This window comes from Triturus cristatus, chromosome 1_1, assembly GCF_964204655.1.
Source record: "Triturus cristatus chromosome 1_1, aTriCri1.1, whole genome shotgun sequence".
Classification (NCBI taxonomy): domain Eukaryota; kingdom Metazoa; phylum Chordata; class Amphibia; order Caudata; family Salamandridae; genus Triturus; species Triturus cristatus.
This window is the reverse complement of record NC_140579.1, coordinates 22,553,513-22,572,015: the sequence shown is the minus strand read 5'-3', so window position 1 is coordinate 22,572,015 and position 18,503 is coordinate 22,553,513. Positions and strand designations below refer to the sequence as shown.

General features: G+C 49.8%; 1 protein-coding gene across 1 annotated transcript in view; it reads left to right on the top strand.

Annotated features, from left to right (window-relative positions):
• LOC146869187 (DNA topoisomerase 2-alpha-like) overlaps positions 1-17,816 on the top strand; it is a 139,905-nt gene extending 122,089 nt beyond the window's left edge. The window contains exons 30-35 of the mRNA XM_085642789.1: positions 4,375-4,518; positions 13,539-13,692; positions 14,423-14,487; positions 14,985-15,113; positions 15,218-15,429; positions 16,163-17,816. Of these exons, the coding sequence (XP_085498915.1) occupies positions 4,375-4,518; positions 13,539-13,692; positions 14,423-14,487; positions 14,985-15,113; positions 15,218-15,429; positions 16,163-16,339 (881 nt within the window). The 3' untranslated portion in view covers positions 16,340-17,816. The remainder of the gene's footprint in view (positions 1-4,374; positions 4,519-13,538; positions 13,693-14,422; positions 14,488-14,984; positions 15,114-15,217; positions 15,430-16,162) is intronic.
• Positions 17,817-18,503: the final 687 nt, after the last annotated feature.

Genomic DNA, 18,503 nt, shown 5'->3' with positions numbered 1-18,503 from the left:
CCTCCCCGCTGTCCACCCTTAAATACCTTAAGAGTTTATTCTTTAATATGTGGTTTCATTTTATGTTGGCGTAATGCCTCTGCTTGCCTTTGTTTTGGCTTCCAAGACAGGCTTGTTCTTTCACTTCACATTATGTGTATTTGTTTGAATACTGTGTTCTATGTATGCATTTTCTATGTGGTCGGTCCTCCCGTTTTGCCTCTTGGCACGGAAAAAATGGGGGGGGGGGACTGATGTCATCACACCGACGTGGCCCTCTTATGGCTCCAGTGACGTCATGCGGAGTCGCGTGCGGAGCCGTGACTTCATGACGGCCTCGTCGGCGTGGAGAGCTACGAAACAATTTCCGAAGAATGCTGGCGCAAGGGATATTCACAAGGTGAGGAATCCACAGGCAGATACTGTATCCACCAGAAAAAGCGTTACCGAAGGAGGTAAGTAACTTGTTCTTCCAGTCTACCCTGGAGCCAGGGCGAGGCAGACCCAGATGAGAATATTACAATTCTCTCTATTCTTCTTTGGGTCTTCAACTTCCCCTGGAGAGCCCTCTGGTCCCAAGGACGTGCACAAAGCCATTACTGGGTTCGCCTTTGGCGTCTGCCCGGTTGCTGGATTCTTAGATATCAGTGCGCAGCCCTTCAGAGTTTCCACCTTTGAAATCTGGGACTGGTCCACCAACTCGGGCGTCACGGTCTCTCCGCCTCTTTTCCACTCTGACGCCTAGATGTTGCCTCCTTGGCATCGGATGCGGTGTTGCTGGAGCAGTCAGTTTCTGAAGTCCTCCCACCAGGCTTACATATTGAAGGGCATGAGAATGGAGGTAATGGAGAGGGTTTGGAGTTTTTCCATCCCATTTTGAACCTCCTATAGAATCTAGCTGGTTGACTTAGACAATGCTAGTGGCTTGAATTCTTTCCCCAGCCTCTGGCCTATCACCACCTGGTTTGGCTACATATGCAAGCTCCTACCTGGCGGATATGCGGAGGAGAGTTTCAGACGTTTTGGGGTGATTTTCCCTCTGTGGAAATGACTATAGATCTGTTAATTGGTGTTCTGTATCGAGGCCTATCTGGGGTAGAGCTGCTGCTTTCTTATTGTGAGGCTCTTTTTGATGATCGAGTGGGGGCTTGGGCAAAGCCCGAAACGGGGACCCTGTGGACCATTGTTTCTCAAACACCGGCCGGCCTTTGAAGATCCAACATGTCTCCTTAAGCATCCAACTCATCATAGTTTTGTGTTTCAGGTTGCCATGGCCACCCAAAATATTGAGACTGACCCTGCTGTTCGTCCAGAAAGAGGCCAGTGAACTGGATGCCTGTAGCAGGCATGTTTCCGCCTCCACCCGTTCGCACTACGAGCTCGCCATACTTCGTGTCCTTGGATGCTTTTCCCATGCATCATGGGACTCCTTGGAGTGCCTGCTGTCCTCCTTTCCTGAAGAGACCTGGGACACTTGTTCTGCTGGTACAGGATAGACAACAAGTGGCTCATCTGATTATTCGCTGTGTTATGTACACTACTGATTCTGTAGGTCGGGCTATGGCCTCTTCAGTAGCCCTGTCTGCGTGCCTGGTTGCGCACCTCAGGGTTTTCAGAGACTGTTCAGACCACCTTTATTGATGCACCTTTTGATGGCACCTGTCTTTTCGACACACATTCTGACTCTGCTTTGCAAAGGTTTAGAGATAGTCGAAGTGGAGCAGATTCTTAACTCTGCCTCCTTCTATTGTACTCTTTTGGTAGGTTTGTTTGGGGAAAAGTGAGCAATCCACAGGTTGGTGTACTTTGGCTTTTCTTTTCAGACTTCCCTTTTCAGGATCATACCCGGTGAGTTATTCCTGCGTGCTGCAGGTTCTCTTATTCTTTTTATTCTGTTAGTGACAGCTAATTTTCTAGTTATTTGGGATGTATGTTATTTTGTAACGTGATGTAAACCTGTTCTTACTGGTTTCTTGCTAGTGTTTCTGCCAGAGTACTTGTCCCATTGTGCGCACTTTGTTTACGTAGTGTGGATGCACGATTGCCTTGTTCCCTGTTCTGCAGGGACCATCCTCGGGACGCCTTGTGGGCATTTTAAGATCTCCTTTGGTTTAATATCCCTTCAATGGACTTCAGTTAACGTGTTTGATCCCAAAGTGTTTGTGACTTCCACAGCACACCAGCGTGATATTAACCCCTCCTCCCCCCGCAGTCATCGTGAATATCTTTTATAGTCAAGGGGCATTTTTTCCCTATCTTTTTTCCCATTTAGGTAGTAATGGAATCTGTCCTGGGTAGAGTTTTAGTTTGGGCCTAAGTTCTTATCTAGTGCGTTGACCCGTCTTGCTGTTCATCTTTTACTTTGCATTGGCAGGAATTTTTCCTGCTACTGATCTCTCGAGTTCTTTCTTAAGCTATGACTCGGTGGGAATTTGGAATCAAGTCCCATCTAATGCAGTGTTTAGTTCCCACCACTGCCACGAGGTGACTCTGGTCCTGTGCCACTTTCCTTGCTACTTTCTCGGTTCCGTCCCAGAGGATGTTATTTCTTGACCTATCGGGAATACTTTATTTCCCTTTCTTTCTATAGGCCTTGTTTATTTCACAATTCTGATTCAGCCACAGCATTTTCTTAGTTTGGTTGTTCTTCAGATGTCGCCATTTAACTCCTCATTTTTATCTGTGTTGTGGCCAAAGTTTTCATCTAGGGGTTTCCTTCTAGAACACGTGTCCCTTGGATGGTATAGTTCTGTCTTTTAGAGGGTTGATTTCTGAGAAGGCTGGTGTCTCCCTCATTCTTTTTTTCTGAAGGTTCTTTCCCTCCTAATAGGCTGTGATGATGATTCTATCCCTCAAAGGTCCATTATACCATTTCCAATCTATTTGTGAATTCCATCTGCTTGGAGGAATATTTTTCTTTTGTCCTTCTCTTCCTTTAGAGGCTTGGGGTCGGATTTCCCTTTTTTACGTGTGATAACATCGTGCCTCTGTGAGATTTCTTACTGACCTCCATCCTTGTCTTGCTTGTATGCACTGCCATCCATTGTTTTTCTTTCATTTTGTGGGATTTGATCCCTTCATTGCTGTGATACTCCATCTTTTATCAGAGGTATCCGTCAGTTCTTGCTGCCTGATATCTGTCTGTTGGATGGAAATCGTTCTCTTGTCAGGGCCTTCTGTGTTTACCTTTATTGTGACTATCTCAAGATGGACTCCGAGTGTGGTCTTTGTTCTGTTCATAGAAGGTTTTTCCTGCTGTTTTCCTTTGTTCTCGTTAGCTGCCTCATGGTAGCCTCATCACAATAGTGTTGGTTCATCGGTGGTTGCCATTATTTTTCTGGGGTGGGTGGTGCTCCTCCACTCCCTCGCTCCTCTTATTTGGTATTCTATTGCTCATTTTCCAGCTTGGTGATATCTGTATATCTATAATGTTCACTCTGTTGATGTTGCGCCTTTGGTCTGTTACCGATGTGTTTATATTTATATCTGTTTTTCAAATAGATACCTCGATTCCATAGTAGTTCCTTGTTCCTACACTGGTTAGTATCCCTACTTGCCATGCGGGGGTTTGCTTCCTCAATGGGGATAATACTTTTGGTGTATTTTGACAGACGTGTATGAGTTGACATCTATCTCAGTTCAGTTCGCAGACCCACCTGCAAGGATGGTGTTTGGTGTGTAATTCGAAGATCAGGAATCTGCGGCTCGATGTTTATCAGACAAATGTTGCGTACCTTTGGTAACACCTTATCTGAGACAGACAGAATCCAGCCACAGATTCATTAATGACCCACCCATCCTCTCCGCTCCGCCAACTGTACGCCCTGTTACTTACAAGATCCCTGTCATGGGATTCTGATGCCCTGAATTAGGACACTGTAATTGTTTAACACAAATCTCCTTTTCGGCACACTGTTTCTATGGTGGCTCTGCGTTGTTGGCACGAAAAATAGTCACAGAAGAAACTGATGTCAAGAGGATTTATATGGACTTCGTCGACGTCGCATTCAGAGGACAATGTCGCTCTGGAGTCGTTCGATGCCCTCTAACCACGCGCAGCTACTGCTGTACAAAAAAATTCAGATCCTGTCTCTTGAAGACAAGACATTACTGAAGGTAAGTAACCTATACTTCTGAGCTTTTGTCTTTGTTGGGCCAACGATGTTGGAGAACAAGTAGCTGAGCTCTGCTAAAGCACCTCATTCTGGGCCTGCAGGGTTTTGTGCTGCTCCATCAGTGCCCTTCAGCAAAGGACCTTACCAATGCCATGCTGTTTTATTCACTTTATTTTGAAATTTGTTTCGGATTTGCCTGATGCAACAAATCCAACCAACTGGGCTGAAGGCTTGTTTATTGCAAGTTGATGTTTGGTTTAATGTTAATATTTTATTTCAGGTCCAAAGGGTGGTAAAGGAAAGAAACAAGCCCTGCTTCCATTTAAACCGGTTAAAAAAGTGAAAGATCCTTGGTCTGGCTCGGAGAGTGAAGGAGAACCAGGTGTTGATTCATCAGCTAGTCCAAAAAGACCACCACAAGCAAGTAAGGCACATGTTTATTTGGGATTGCTAGAACCTGCTTCTCTTGTAGGGGATTTCCGTGTATAGTCCTAATCCTGTGAATAGTTCCGCCCATGTGCGTGGACCCCGGAGCACTTCATTAGATATATCTTCTTAAGTTGTCATCTCCTGCCTTTCTTCAGATCGATAAGCGTCTCTCCTCCGAAGGACACATGCTTGCTGTGCGTGTGTCGATAGTAGCTCCTTGGTACTGTAGACACTGAACAGGAGTTGAGACAGACTTCGTGAGGTTGATGTGAAGTCCCAACCGAAGTAAGAAATTGGAAGTCCGATTGAAATGCAGTTGCGCTTCCTGAAACGTAGCTGCCGTGATCAACCAATCGTCCAGATATGGATAGACTAATATTTGTTCCTCCTCAGATGCGCAGCCACCACTGCCATGCATTTGGAAAAAGTCTGAGGTGCTGACTTCAGGCCGAAGGGCACCACGGAGTATTGATAATGGTTATTGCCCACTGTGAAACGCAGTTACTTGCGATGTTTCCTCGCTATGGGGACATGAAGGTATGTGTCCTGCAGATCTATTGCGCATAGCCAGTCTCCTTGATGAAGTTGAGGGTAGATCTGATGCAAGGACAACATCCGAAATTTTTCTCTTCGAACCCATTTGTTTGCTTGTTGTAAGTCGAGAATGGGTCTGAACTTGTTCTGGTCTTTCTTGCGAACTAGAAAGAACCGTGAATACAGCCCTGTTCCTTTCTGATTTAGAGGGACAGGTTCTACCGCCCTTTTCCCTAGGAGAGTGTTGGCCTCCTTCTGCAACTCGCGCAGCATGCATCTTGATAGAGTTGGAGGGATTGATGGAGGAGGGCTTATAAAATGTATCGAGTATCCACTGCGAACAATATTCAGCACCCAATTGTCCGGAGTTATTTTCTGCCGCTCTGCCAGTTGATCTTGAATACCCCCCTTCCTCCCCCTCTTCTCTTCCCCCCCCCCCCCCCCCGCCCTCTCCCCCCACCGGAGTGGATAACGGATGAGGGGGAAGAGACCCTTCAGGGCTTCGGACCAGCAGGAGCCTTGTTCCCCTGTCCAGACTGCTGGTTAGATCTTCCTTGCTGTTTTTGAAACGGCTGAAAGGAGCGCTGGAACTGCTGCTGCTGCTGCTGCTGCTGCTGCTGCTGCTGCTGCTGCTGCTGTTGGTGTGACTGACGACCCTGAGACCATTGGAACCTCTGAGAGGAACAACGCCTCTGGAAAGGACAGAAGGTCTTACGTTGTTCTTAAGGTTTCTCCAAACCTACAGCGTCTCCAATTCGGTCTTCATGCGGGCCAACTCGTCCGCGTACGAACCAAAGAGCGTTGTGCCAGAGAACGGGAGATTAGAGATTCGCTGTTGCGCCTCAGGCTTCAGCGATGTGAGACGAAGTCAAGCATGACGTCGTAGAGCAATGCCATGGCAATATCCGTAGGCTGCCAGAAGTGCAGTATCTGCTGCAGCGCTGATGACTTGGTTAGAGACCATCAGGCCCTCATTCACAAACTCCTGGAAGTCTTCCCTCTTGTCCCTGGGTATGAGATCCAAAAATTGCTGAAGGGACTCCCACAATGATCTATCATAAAGGCCCAGCAAGGCCATAGAGCTGGAAATGGGCCCGTGGGCTGAGGAGCCACGGGCCCAGGTTGAGGCTGAAGTGGAGGAGGCGGTGGTGGAGGAATTGCTGGAGGAGGCGGAGGAGTAGCTGGAGGCGGAGGAGGTGTTGGCTGTGGTATTCCTGGTGGGACCACCGGTGGAAGCAGTGCAGGAGGCGACCTAGTTGGTGAGTAGGTACGTGAATACTCCGAACTGGGAGACGAGACCAACCTCCTTTTACGAGCGGGCCGTGAGGAAGGGACCGTGGATACTCCAGCCCCCCTCGACATCCATCCACTGCTCAACGTCTAGCATCGACGTCGTCTGGAACGCAAAGTCCCTGTTGACGACATCTGAAAGAAACACGTTAGTTAGATTCCTCACCTTAGAATATCCCCAGGCGTCAGACTGGAGCCGGAAGATTTTTCGTCAGCAATACCCCTTGCGCGTCGCTAGGCGTCGTCTGCGGCTCCGCATCCGTCGTCGGCGTCGTGCGCCGGAATGACGTCGTCGGAGTACTTAGACGCCGCCCTCGCGCGCTGACGTCAGTTCTTCTTTTTTCCGCGCCAGTAAGCGCAGATCCGGGAGAGCTACCCCTTTAGTCAATTTTTGACTAACTTTTTGATCCTGTCTATCGACACCGGTGCCGGTAGGATGCCTGGGTTTAAAGCCTGTACGGACTGTAGCCGATTGATGTCGGTTACCTACCATCACCGCCGGTGCCTGTACTGTTTGGGCCTCGACCACGACGCGGAGTCGTGCTCGGACTGTAAGGCCCTGACCTCGAAGGCTAGACTGGAGCGGTCCCGTAAGCTTCTCGAGATTCGCCACTCTGCTCCGCGCGTCTCTCGATTCCCGGTCCAGGAGGAGGTCCAAGGATCGGTCGCGGAGCCGCAGCCGACGTCACCATCGGTCGTCGGGATCAAAGTCTTCGGGTAAGTCGAAGCATTCCAAGAAGTCCAAGAGACGTCATCGCTCTTCGGACTCCCCTCGCCGGTCGCGCGACTCGGGTCGAGGGTCAGGGTGGTTCCACCCCCGCTGCTCCGGCGGAGCCGCAGGCGCCGCGTCCGTCCCCATACCCTCCGGTCCCTGGGACTAACGCGACGCCGGCGGAAGTCAGTGCCTTCCTCTCGGCCATGAGGAACCTGGCTCCGCCGTCGGCGCCCGCTGGTGCGCCTTCGGGCCCCGCGGACCCGACTGGGTTGCCTTGCCAGCCGGCGGCTCCGGCGCCGTTGCCGGCTCCGGCCTCGACGCCGCAAGCTCCCGAGGGACCCGTTCTCGAGTCCCCGTCGACGCCGGTCAACCTTGTCACTCCTCCACCGGCGTCGACTCCGGTTCCACCGCCGACGTCGACTCCGCTCGATGCCGTGCCCCAGTTTAGTCCCGGTCCGGGCTCGGCGCCGGTCCGGCGTCGATGGACGCCGAGATCGACGCCGCTAGAGACACATTTTGTCTACCGCCCGGCTCCGTTACTTTCTCCCCTACACCAGGAGTCGGATGAGGGGGACTACTGGGAGGGATCCGAGGATCCTATGGCCCATCAGGCCCAACTGTCCCAGGACTGGGCAGATGAACTGGGGGAGGCCAGTGGTCTGGATACCTCGCCAGACACTGGATTCATCTCTCCTCTGACTGTGGCTTCGGAGGAGGGTGCTGCTTTCTCCGTGGTGCTGCGCAAGGCGGCCGCAGCCCTTGGGCTTGAGCTACCTGCCGTGGCTGTGAGGACGAACGTCCTCACTGAGGTGCTTCAGTCTGCAGCAAGCTCCACTGAGCCTCTGCTGCCGTTCAATGAAGCCCTCACTGACGTTCTCCAGGGCACCTGGTCCAAGCCCTCCACAGTTCCTCCTGTGGACAGGAACGTTGCCAGGCGCCACCGCCCTGCTCCGGGCGACCCCAGTTTTCTGTCCCAACACCCTACCCCTGAGAGCCTGGTTATCCAGGCCTCCACCTCCCAATCCTCTTTCCCGACCGCCCCGCCGGACCGGGATTCCAAGAGACTGGAGTAGTTTGGCAAGAAACTGTTCTCATCCCTTAGTTTGGGCCTGCGGTCTTTGAACACCGCCTGTCTTTTGGACCGTTATTCCCACTCTCTGTGGGATGCGGTGGAGGACCCGCTGCCCCTGTGTCCGGAGGAGGTCCGGACACGACTTACCCAGGCTCTGGCCGATGGGAGGGATGCCGCGCGACATGCCATACGTTGTGGGCTTGACACCACGGACTCGCTGGGTAGGGCCATTTCCACCACTGTGGCGCTTCGACGTCACGCCTGGCTGCGGTCCACGTCGTTTTCCGGCGATGTCGAGAGCACTCTCATGGACATGCCGTTTGATGGCACTCGCCTGTTTGGCGAGAAGGCGGACAGTGCGCTGAACCGCTTTAAGGACTCCCGGGCTACGGCCAAGTCCTTGGACCTCTCGGCCCCGCGGTCGAAATCTTCCGCTTTTCGCCCCTTTCGTGGCCAAGGAAGGGGTGCCTCCTCACGTGCGCCTAGCCACCAGCCGCAGAACCAACCTGCGCGCGGACGTGGTTTCCGCCGAGGCGGATCTGGAGGTCGACGAGGTCAGCCCACATCCACCCCAGCAGCATCCGCCTCAAAGCCTTCCTAGTCCGAGCTTTCAGGCCCATTCCACGCCAGTGGGCGGCAGAGTTCGCCATCACCTGCTCCACTGGCGGTCCATCACATCGGACAGGTGGGTGCTGCAAATCGTCCGAAGGGGCTACTCCCTCCCCTTCGAGACGACCCCTCCAGCCATGCCACTGCAGCACCACCGTATCTCGGGGGATCACTTGCATCTTCTCCACGAGGAAGTTTCTGCCCTCTTGGCCAAGGGGGCCCTCGAGCGCGTTCCGAGCCCAGAAGTAGGTCGTGGTTGTTATTCCCACTACTTTCTGGTTCCCAAGAAGGGCAAAGGGGGCCTCCGCCCTATCTTGGACCTTCGGAACGTCAATGCCTTCCTCCGGAAGGAAAGGTTCAAGATGTTGACTTTGGCTCAGGTTCTAGCTGCCCTAGACCCCGTAGACTGGATGGTAGCGTTGGACTTGCAGGACGCTTATTTCCACATCCCCGTCCTGCCGGCCCACCGGCGTTACCTGCGGTTCACGGTGGGCCAAGAGCACTTTCAGTTTACCGTGCTCCCCTTCGGCCTCACCAGTGCCCCTCGGGTGTTCACGAAAGTGATGGCTGTGGTCGCAGCTCATCTGCGCAGATCAGGGGTTCCAGTCTTCCCCTATCTCGACGACTGGTTGTTGAAGGCGGGCTCGCCCCAGGCACTCGTCTCCCACCTCCAGACTACGGCGGATCTCCTGCATTTGCTGGGATTTTCCATCAACGTGCCGAAGTCACACCTGAGTCCCTCTCAGAAGCTCCTCTTCATCGGAGCGGTTCTCGATTCGGCGCAGTTCCGGGTCCATCCACCGGAACAGCGGGTCCGGGATATACAGGCCCTGATTCCCATCTTTCGGCCTCTATCCTGGGTCTCGGTCAGGCTAGTGTTGCGGCTTCTGGGGCTGATGGCCTCCTGCATCCTACTAGTGCATCACGCCAGGCGGCGCATGCGGGCTTTGCAGTGGGACCTGAAGTTTCAGTGGGCCCAGCATCACGGCAACCTGTCCGACCATGTCTTGATCTCGGAGGGCACTGCACAGCAGTTGCAGTGGTGGCTCACGGACCGCGATTGGGTCATGGGCAGGAGCCTCTCCCTTCCCCAACCGGAGCATGTCGTAGTGACGGATGCGTCCCTCCTGGGATGGGGTGGCCATATGGGAGAGGCGGAGATCAGAGGCCTCTGGTCTCCGGCGGAGTCTCGTCTCCACATCAACCTGTTGGAGTTGAGAGCGATCCGGCTTGCACTGAAAGCCTTCCTTCCCTCTGTCAGGGGCAGTGTCGTGCAGGTGTTCACGGACAACACCACCGCCATGTGGTATTGCAACAAACAGGGCGGGGTGGGGTCGTGGACCCTTTGTCAGGAGGCTCTGCGCCTCTGGACGTGGCTGGAACACCAGGGCGTCACCCTAGTGGTTCAACATCTGGCGGGCTCTCTGAACGCCAGAGCGGACGAACTCAGCCGCCGGTGCATGATGGATCACGAATGGCGTCTGAACTCCGAAGTGGCGCAAGGTCTCTTTCAGCAGTGGGGAGAGCCTTGGTTAGATCTATTCGCCACCGAAGAGAACGCGCAATGTCAGCAGCTCTGCACGTTGGAATTTCCAAGGCGGCACTCGCTCGGCGACGCTTTTCGTCACGAGTGGAGTTGCGGTCTGTTGTACGCCTCTCCGCCTATACCACTTCTGCCCAGAGTGCTGAAGAAGATCAGGCACGACCGGGCCCAAGTCATCTTGGTGGCTCCGGATTGGGCACGAAGATACTGGTATCCCGAGCTACTCAGTATGTTGACCGATCCCCCGATACGTCTGCCCCTTCGGGAGGATCTTCTGTCGCAGCAGCAGGGGACGGTCCTCCACCCGAACCTGTCCAGCCTCCACCTCCATGCGTGGAGATTGAGCGGCGGCAGTTGATGCCATTTGACTTGCCTCCTGAAGTCTGTGATATCATTCTGGCAGCCAGGCGTCCCTCCACAAAGACGGTATACGCCTGCCGGTGGAACAAATTTGTGGCATGGTGCACAGCAAAGGCTGTGGATCCCCTTTCCGCCCCTCTTTCTGAGGTTCTCCTCTTTCTTCTTTCTCTGGCCCGGCAGGGCTCTGCCCTGGGCACCCTGAAAGGTTATCTTGCTGCCATCTCTGCCTTCTTGCGGCTTCCTGATCAGCCTTCTCTTTTCAAGTCCCCTGTGGTTACACGCTTTCTAAAAGGCATTACTCACACGTTCCCTCCTGTCCCTCTTGTAATGCCTCAGTGGGACTTGAATCTGGTCTTGACATCCTGATGTGTGCTCCCTTCGAGCCTCTTCACAATTGCCCTCTTCGTCTTCTAACTCTAAAGACTGCTTTTCTGGTAGCCATCACCTCGGCTAGACGGGTGAGTGAGCTCCAGGCTTTATCTTCAAAGCCTCCTTTTCTGTCTGTTCATCCGGACAAGGTTGTCCTTCGGCCTCGTCCCTCCTTTCTTCCGAAAGTGGTGACTCCATTTCATCTTGGGCAGTCTGTCACCTTGCCCACCTTCTTTCCGCCTCCGCATCCTTCCAAAGAGGAAGAGAGGCTCCACCGTCTGGACCCAAAACGTGCGCTCTCCTTTTATCTGGACCGCACAAAGCAGTTCCGGGTGGACGACCAACTTTTCGTTGGATACGTGGGTGCTAAGAAGGGGAAAGCTGTGCACAAACGGACCATCTCTCGGTGGGTCGTTTTGTGCATCAAAATTTGTTACTCTTTGGCAAGAAAGGACCCTCCTGTTGGGCTGCGCGCCCATTCTACTCTGGCCACAGCGGCTACTACTGCCTTGGGACGGGGAGTCCCTTTGCAGGACATCTGTCAGGCGGCGACGTGGGCTTCGCTACACACGTTTGCCAGGCATTATTGCCTTGACAGCCAAGTCCGGAGGGATGGCTTCTTTGGCCGTTCTGTCCTCCAGGACTTTCTGGTGTGATCTTGGTTCGCAGACCCACCACCGGGGATGGTATTGCTTGGGTATCTATTCTAAGGTGAGGAATCTAACTAACGTGTTTCTTTCAGATGAACAAGTTACTTACCTTCGGTAACGATGTATCTGTAAGAAACATTAGTTAGTTAGATTCCTCACCGACCCACCCATCCTCCCCGTTCTGCGAACTGACATCTAGGGTTAAGGTTATCCTTTTCAGGCCCCTAGATTTTATTTTTGGCACCAGTGTCGGTCTTTGCATGGCTCTGCGTTCCTGGCGCGGAAGGCTATGTACAAGAACTGACGTCAGCGCGCGAGGGCGGCATCTAAGTACTCCGACGTCATTCCGGCGCACGACGCCGACGACGGACGCAGAGCCGCAGACGACGCCTAGCGACGTGCAAGGGGTATTGCTGACGAAAAATCTTCCGCATCCAGTCTGACGCCTGGGGATATTCTAAGGTGAGGAATCTAACTAATGTTTCTTACAGATACATCGTTACCGAAGGTAAGTAACTTGTTCGATAGGCTCACTGCTGAGCGAGGCCCCGAACGGGACGTCGAACGCCGGTATCTACGTCGACCTTCTCCTTCATTCTCTCCTAGACGTCGACTTTTTTGTAGAAGATTGCCTCCTTGACGTCTTTCTTCGCGTTGACATCGATGGTGATTGGCGACGACGCTTCGGCAGGGACCGCCGCTTGTGAGATCCAGATAGACGCCAATGAGGTCTCTACGTCGAACGCAGGGAACCCCTCGACAGCTATCTCGCCGTTCTCCTCTGCGTTGATAGTCGCCGTCGCTTTGACCCAGAGCCCTGGGTCGATGGCGAGCATATCATAGTCATGCCTGCTCTCGACGTTGACCGGGAACGGCATCGTTTTTCTGCCGTTTTTCCACTGGGGAGCCCCCAGAGGTCGAAGCATGGGACTTGGTAGAGGACTTACCCTCTCCTTTCCCAGAGGCTGAAGAAGCTGCCTTCTGTCTCCTCTGCTCTATGCCTTGGAGCCGAATCTTCTCCCTGTCAGGCAGGGTGTGCCTGAGGTTCTTGCAAATGGCACAGGTGTCAGGAACATGGTACACAGGCAAACACAGGATACAAACTCTGTGGGAATCAGACTTGGCCTTCTTCCTACCGCATTCAGGGCCCTTGTCAAATAGAGTTGGCATTTTGACAAGAAAACAGCAGAAACACTGCCAAAAAACTACAGCAGTAGTTAGCTAAAGGCCAAAGACGTCGAATGAAACTGCTAAAGGCCAGAAATAATCACTAATTTTTATGAAATACCAAAAAAGGTAGAGCTCAATGCTCCAGGGTCCTGCTAGCAGGAGCCGGAAAAAAGAACTGAAAGTAAATGCCTCTGGCTGTGCCTCATGGGATACCGGGGATCTCTGGAGACTCTTTAAGGCACGGTACCCATTTGCAGACACATAATGGGAGTTTATGGGGGCTTCTCTATACATTCCTTTCATCTCTATCATGAAAAAGGAGTTTTGTGAAGGAGAGTTTTTTTTATGTGTAAAAGTCGGTAAATTACTGAATTTAAAGTTATACTAGCTATCTCTCTCGCGTCAAGATGAAGTGATGGCCAGTGTAGCCTAGTTCTTTAGGCTGCATTATTGTCTTTTTATCTCTTGAGTGTCCATACAGGCCTTCCTGAAGAAAGGCAGAAGATGACAACTTAATAAGATATATCTAATGAAATGCTCCAGGGTCCACACACATGGGCGGGACTATTCACATGATTATAACTATCACGGAAATACCCCTACAAGAGAACTGCATTTGCAGGTAAGAAACTACTCCTAATTTAAAAACCGGTTCCTATGCTTGGTCTTACATACCCTTCCACCTCTGCCCTGTGTCCCACAGGTAAACCCAGGAACCTGATGAGTCAAGATTTTAGTGCAAGTGATGCAGAGAACAGTAAAAGGAGTTCTTGTGAACTCAGTGATTTCAAGGGCATGTCAGACGATGATAGTCCAGCTCCTAAACCTTCAGCTCCAGCGCTCAAAGCTGGGCCTAAGTGAGTATTAAATACAACTGCTCCGCTGCCAAGTAGTCTAGCATCTACCATCTTTGCATGGGTATTACTAACCTCCACTAAGGTGGTTTATGTTGTAGTGCTGGCTAGTGCCAGAACTTAACCTTCTATTAAATCATGCTCATTTGGTCTTGAGTGCCACAGGGAAATGTCCTGTATGTGTCTCTGCTTATTGCCATTTATCTGCAAGAAATGCGTTTGGTAGAAAGCATGCACTGTCCAATAGTCTTCTTGCAACAGCCTGAAAAGATTTTTACTAAGTTTCTGAATTTCTTATACTTTTTAAATCACTCCGTGCCCATCTTCTGGAGATTGAATGTCATGTGTTGGCCATAAAGGTCTGCAAGCCTGTGGTCCAGATGGCAGGAACTAGTTCACTGTTCATGCCCAAACCTTGTTGGATTGGCAGAATTAATGGCGCTTACTCTTCTTTGCATTGTTTGCATGCCATTCATATCCCCTAGCGGAAGGGGACCTTTCTCCCACGCATCCTGTTCTTATTACCCGATGCTCGATATTGGTGCTGGTTTTGTAAAACTGCTGCCGGTCTTGTTTGGAATACTTCCCCAGCCCTAAATGTGTAGACTGCAAGGTCCATACAATGTTTAGAAAGCGAACTGTTAACATTTACTATAGTAGAGTTATCTTGCAACAGAGAGGTGGTATGGTGGCATCGTAATATGATTTAAGATTGACCAATTTCCCTCCGTAGGAAACCTGAAAAAGTGAAAAAAACAAAAACCCTCGGCAGCCTGAAGTCTTCAGTAAGCACATCTGGTAGGTAGAGCTCTGGATTGGGTTTTTGATCATTGGTGAGCAGATATCAGTCGATGGTGCTTAATAGACTGGCCTAGATTTCTTGGCTCTTACTCATTTTCGATCGAACTAAGACTTACAAGGAGGCCAGTGAAACTCCTGTTGAAGTTACAGAATGGGTAAACCCCTCATGCCACAGTAGAGGTACTAGGGAACAGAGGACTGGGTACAGACCAGAGAAAAGAGGCCTAGATGGAATAGCAGCATGAAGTACGGTTAGGTATTGGAAGAAATAATTGTATAGCAAAGAATAGACTGTACCCATTAGAGCCTGGAAACAAAAGGGACGGGAAACGAGGGAGTCATATCTGTCTGTCGTTTCCTCTAGAACTGCACACATTCCGTGAACACGGTTCTCAGAATACTCGCAAGGGTTTTGGGTAAAATTTGCAAAATGTGGCAGCAATTACTGTTGATATAAGCTTTGATCTGACATGTCCACTCTTAATCTTACACAGTTGATGTCATGGACAGTGATGACATGGCAAGTGGAGCATCTAGTTCTGTTGCCCCGCTTGCCAAGCCGGTCCCTGAGAAGCCAGCCCCTAAAAAGCGAGCTCCTCCCAAGAAAGCAGCTAGCACAGATGGTAACTTTATGAAAAAAGTTTATTTTCTTGTTCTTGCTTGTAAATTTAAATTCTAGTTAATGCACACAACTGATTCTTCAATTGTATGTGATATTTTTCAAAAGCACACAAGCAGCAACCCTCTATAGTGGATGCACTATCTAAACCAAAGGCAAGCAAGGCAAAGCCCTCCAAAGCTGTGTCGTTGGACGCTGGGATGCAAAAGCCAGCACCAAAGAAAAAAGCTGAGCAGCCCCGGAAGCGAAAAAACTACGACGATTCATCTTCAGAGTCGGACTCCGATTTCGGTGTGAACAGGAAGACCACTGCAGTTAAGGTCAGTATTTATTTTCACATTTATCTAGTTTTGTGCGCTTCACCTGCCATATGCTTGTTTCTGCAGGTTAGTATTTTCATGAACCAGGCGGTCATTGCAGCATTTTGACTCCCTAAAACATTTTTGCAATGTTCAGATCTCTTTTGTAATAGCCATTTTTGCCCATTTGCACAATTTCTTCTCAGTAAGTTTGATCTCTGAAGACAAAGCTGATCTCTGAAGTTGTGCTGTGAATAATCCATAGACTCCAATTGGTTTATCACCCTCCATCAGCAGATATTGAAGATGTTTTCATTTACTGTGATCACCCAATAAACCACATTGTAAATGGCCTGTCTTGCATACTACATCCCTTTTAGATTCAGAGTTTGAGGTTGGATCAGCAACAGATTCATGGATGACAGCTTGAAGCATAAATACTAGTGTGGTGTGCATGGCTAGTGGGTGCTCTTATGAACTTGTGTTACTTTCCTTTATCCTGCATACGTCTGCCACACTCGGGTTGCAGTGTCTGCCTTTTATTCTGATTAATTAGAGCAAAACTTAATGGGAGTGGCACATTTTTTTTAATGGGTTTTGTTTAGCTACCATGGAAATGTAAGACTTTAAATGTGTTTGGGCTACTTCAATAAGTGTCTACTACACAAAAGCTTTACCAAAGCAAATATTTCCCTTCCTCGTGTACACTTGTGAATACATTTCCTCACAATTGTTACTCCTTTCTCTTCTCCAGAAAAGCAGAACCATAGATGACGACAGTTTCCATGCGGTCCTCAATTCCGACTCTGACTCGTGCGCACACACGCCTGCTCCATCTGTGCGCTCAAGGCCTGGACGTGCCAAAAAAGTAATTAGTTATGCCTTTGATGAATCATATAACGAGACAGATACAGAAGATATGTTCTGCTAGATATATTCCTTTGTTCTTACATAAATATTATGGCTTTTATGTGGTGAAAGCTAACTAGCATTTGTTGCTAGATAGACCTCGCTCATCAATGGCCTGCTATCGCCAAGATATCATGACAGAAGTTTTATACAGGTACTTCGCAAGGTAAAAACGTGAAGACCTGCAATCAGTAGGGTCCTCCAATCAAAATGACCAAGTAAATCCTCGAAGTATCGGTTTTATGGTAGTCTGTTTTATAGTACATTTTAATTCCGTAGATTCCAGTCGAGCTCTAATTCAGACATGAACTGTTTCCTCGCAGGTTAGTCGAGCTTGAACTAGAAGCTGTGGAGCAGTTTAAAATGAAGGATCACACACTCTTGTGTGCCATCCCGAAATAAGGGAGGGGAAGACTAGTCTCTGAGCTTTAGTGGAGTGAAATGAATTTTCCAGATAGATGATGCTGAGCAGCAAATGTGGATTCTTCTGTTGCCTGCCGAAACAGCCTGCCTTCGTCATTTGTCATTTTGTAAGACTTGTTTTCCCAGTGTAAAGAATCAGGATAGTGTTGAGGCTCCTACATTCCTCGGAGTAGCATGTGTAGTGATCATGTGTGTGTCCTTTCCAGTGGAGATGGTGTTAAAGTTTACATTTGAGCCCCAGGCACTTGCAAATATTGTTCTCACTGTTGGTAGGCTGTCTTTCAGATGTCTTGTGATGGCTTTGTATCTTGGACTGTAACATATTGTCATGCATCCTTGGTGCTAACCTAGCAATCTAAGAGGAACTGCAGAGCCACACCTGGTTTGCTACAATGTGCCATTTGCATGCTGGGTAGGCCCCCCTCCCCCCAAGTTGGGGTGCCTTACATTCTTGCACTGCACCATTGCACCTGTGCTGAAGTCTCTATGAAGCTCCAATGGAGAGGATACATTGTCCAGCTTTTCAGTCACTAGTAGCCACCCTCCACCTTCCTTAACAGAACTCATGATTGCAAAATGATTCAGAAGTAACTAACAAAGTTAGGAAGCAATTGGTACAGAAGCAGCTGCTCTGTAGAATCGAAGTAAACTGCAAATGCGTCCAGCGACTTCATATAAACTCATCTCTCATCTGCCAGTGACTGAATATTTTTTCTCTGGCAATCCTGGATCTCAGTAATTACATTTAAGATTCCCTACACGGTCGGGAATGCAGCAGCATAATCGAGATCTGGAAACTGTTTTCTTAAATTAGCAAGTATGGCTGCCAGGTGCCTGGGTATTTAGTTACAGCACCTACTTGAACCAATAGTTAGTACTCGGAGCACAGCTATGATCCTGGTCTTTGATACGTTCATCTCTGGCGCCTGCTTTGTAAAATATGCTTTTGAAAGTCTGTTTCCCAGTATCATTGTCTGTCTGTCTGCCTGTAAATATTTTCTCTATTTCTTACTTTGTATATTATTTCTGAAACCTTTTCATACATCTCCTTTTTGTAATAAATGGTTTTACACTGACTGGTCTGTTTATTTCGATTGGTGAAAATAAACGTCTAAAGTTGTCTGTACATTGTTCATGTATAAACCATTGCTACACATCAGTGCATTACAAGTTCGTGGCTGCGTTTTCTGGCATGGATATCTAGTTACAATACTTTACTTTGAAGTGTTTAACATGAGTTGTTTTGACTGCTTCGCACAATGGGTTTCATTGTTTTGTTGACAGCTATTTCCAGTCGATCAGTTTGTATGTTTACCAAAGAGCTAGGACTGTCGCTGCTGCTTCAGCCTATGCTATGTATCTTGTGTGCCTCCACCTTGCGCCTTACCCATCTCCTTCCCTATTGAGTATGTGTGGTAACTCCCCAAATATTTTTTTGTCTGCTCCGCAATGGGAGCAGTTAATTATTTACCTCCGACTGCATGTTGCAATACGTCTTGTCTTTGTGCCATGCTTCCACTGTGTGTACTGGGCCTTTAGCCCACCGCATTGCTACTTGATGCTTAGCTAACAGTGACCCCATTGAGATTAATTTGCAGTGTGCTTTTCCAATATCTTGAGTGTATCCAAATAGGGCCATAAATAGGTCCATCTTTAACGTAATGTTCGAGGCATGTGGGCTGCTGAATTCATATCTGTGCATAGATCGCCGCCTAGTGTTGGGTCCGGATGTTTGCACGTTGTTGTCCTGGAAGAGTCTTCGA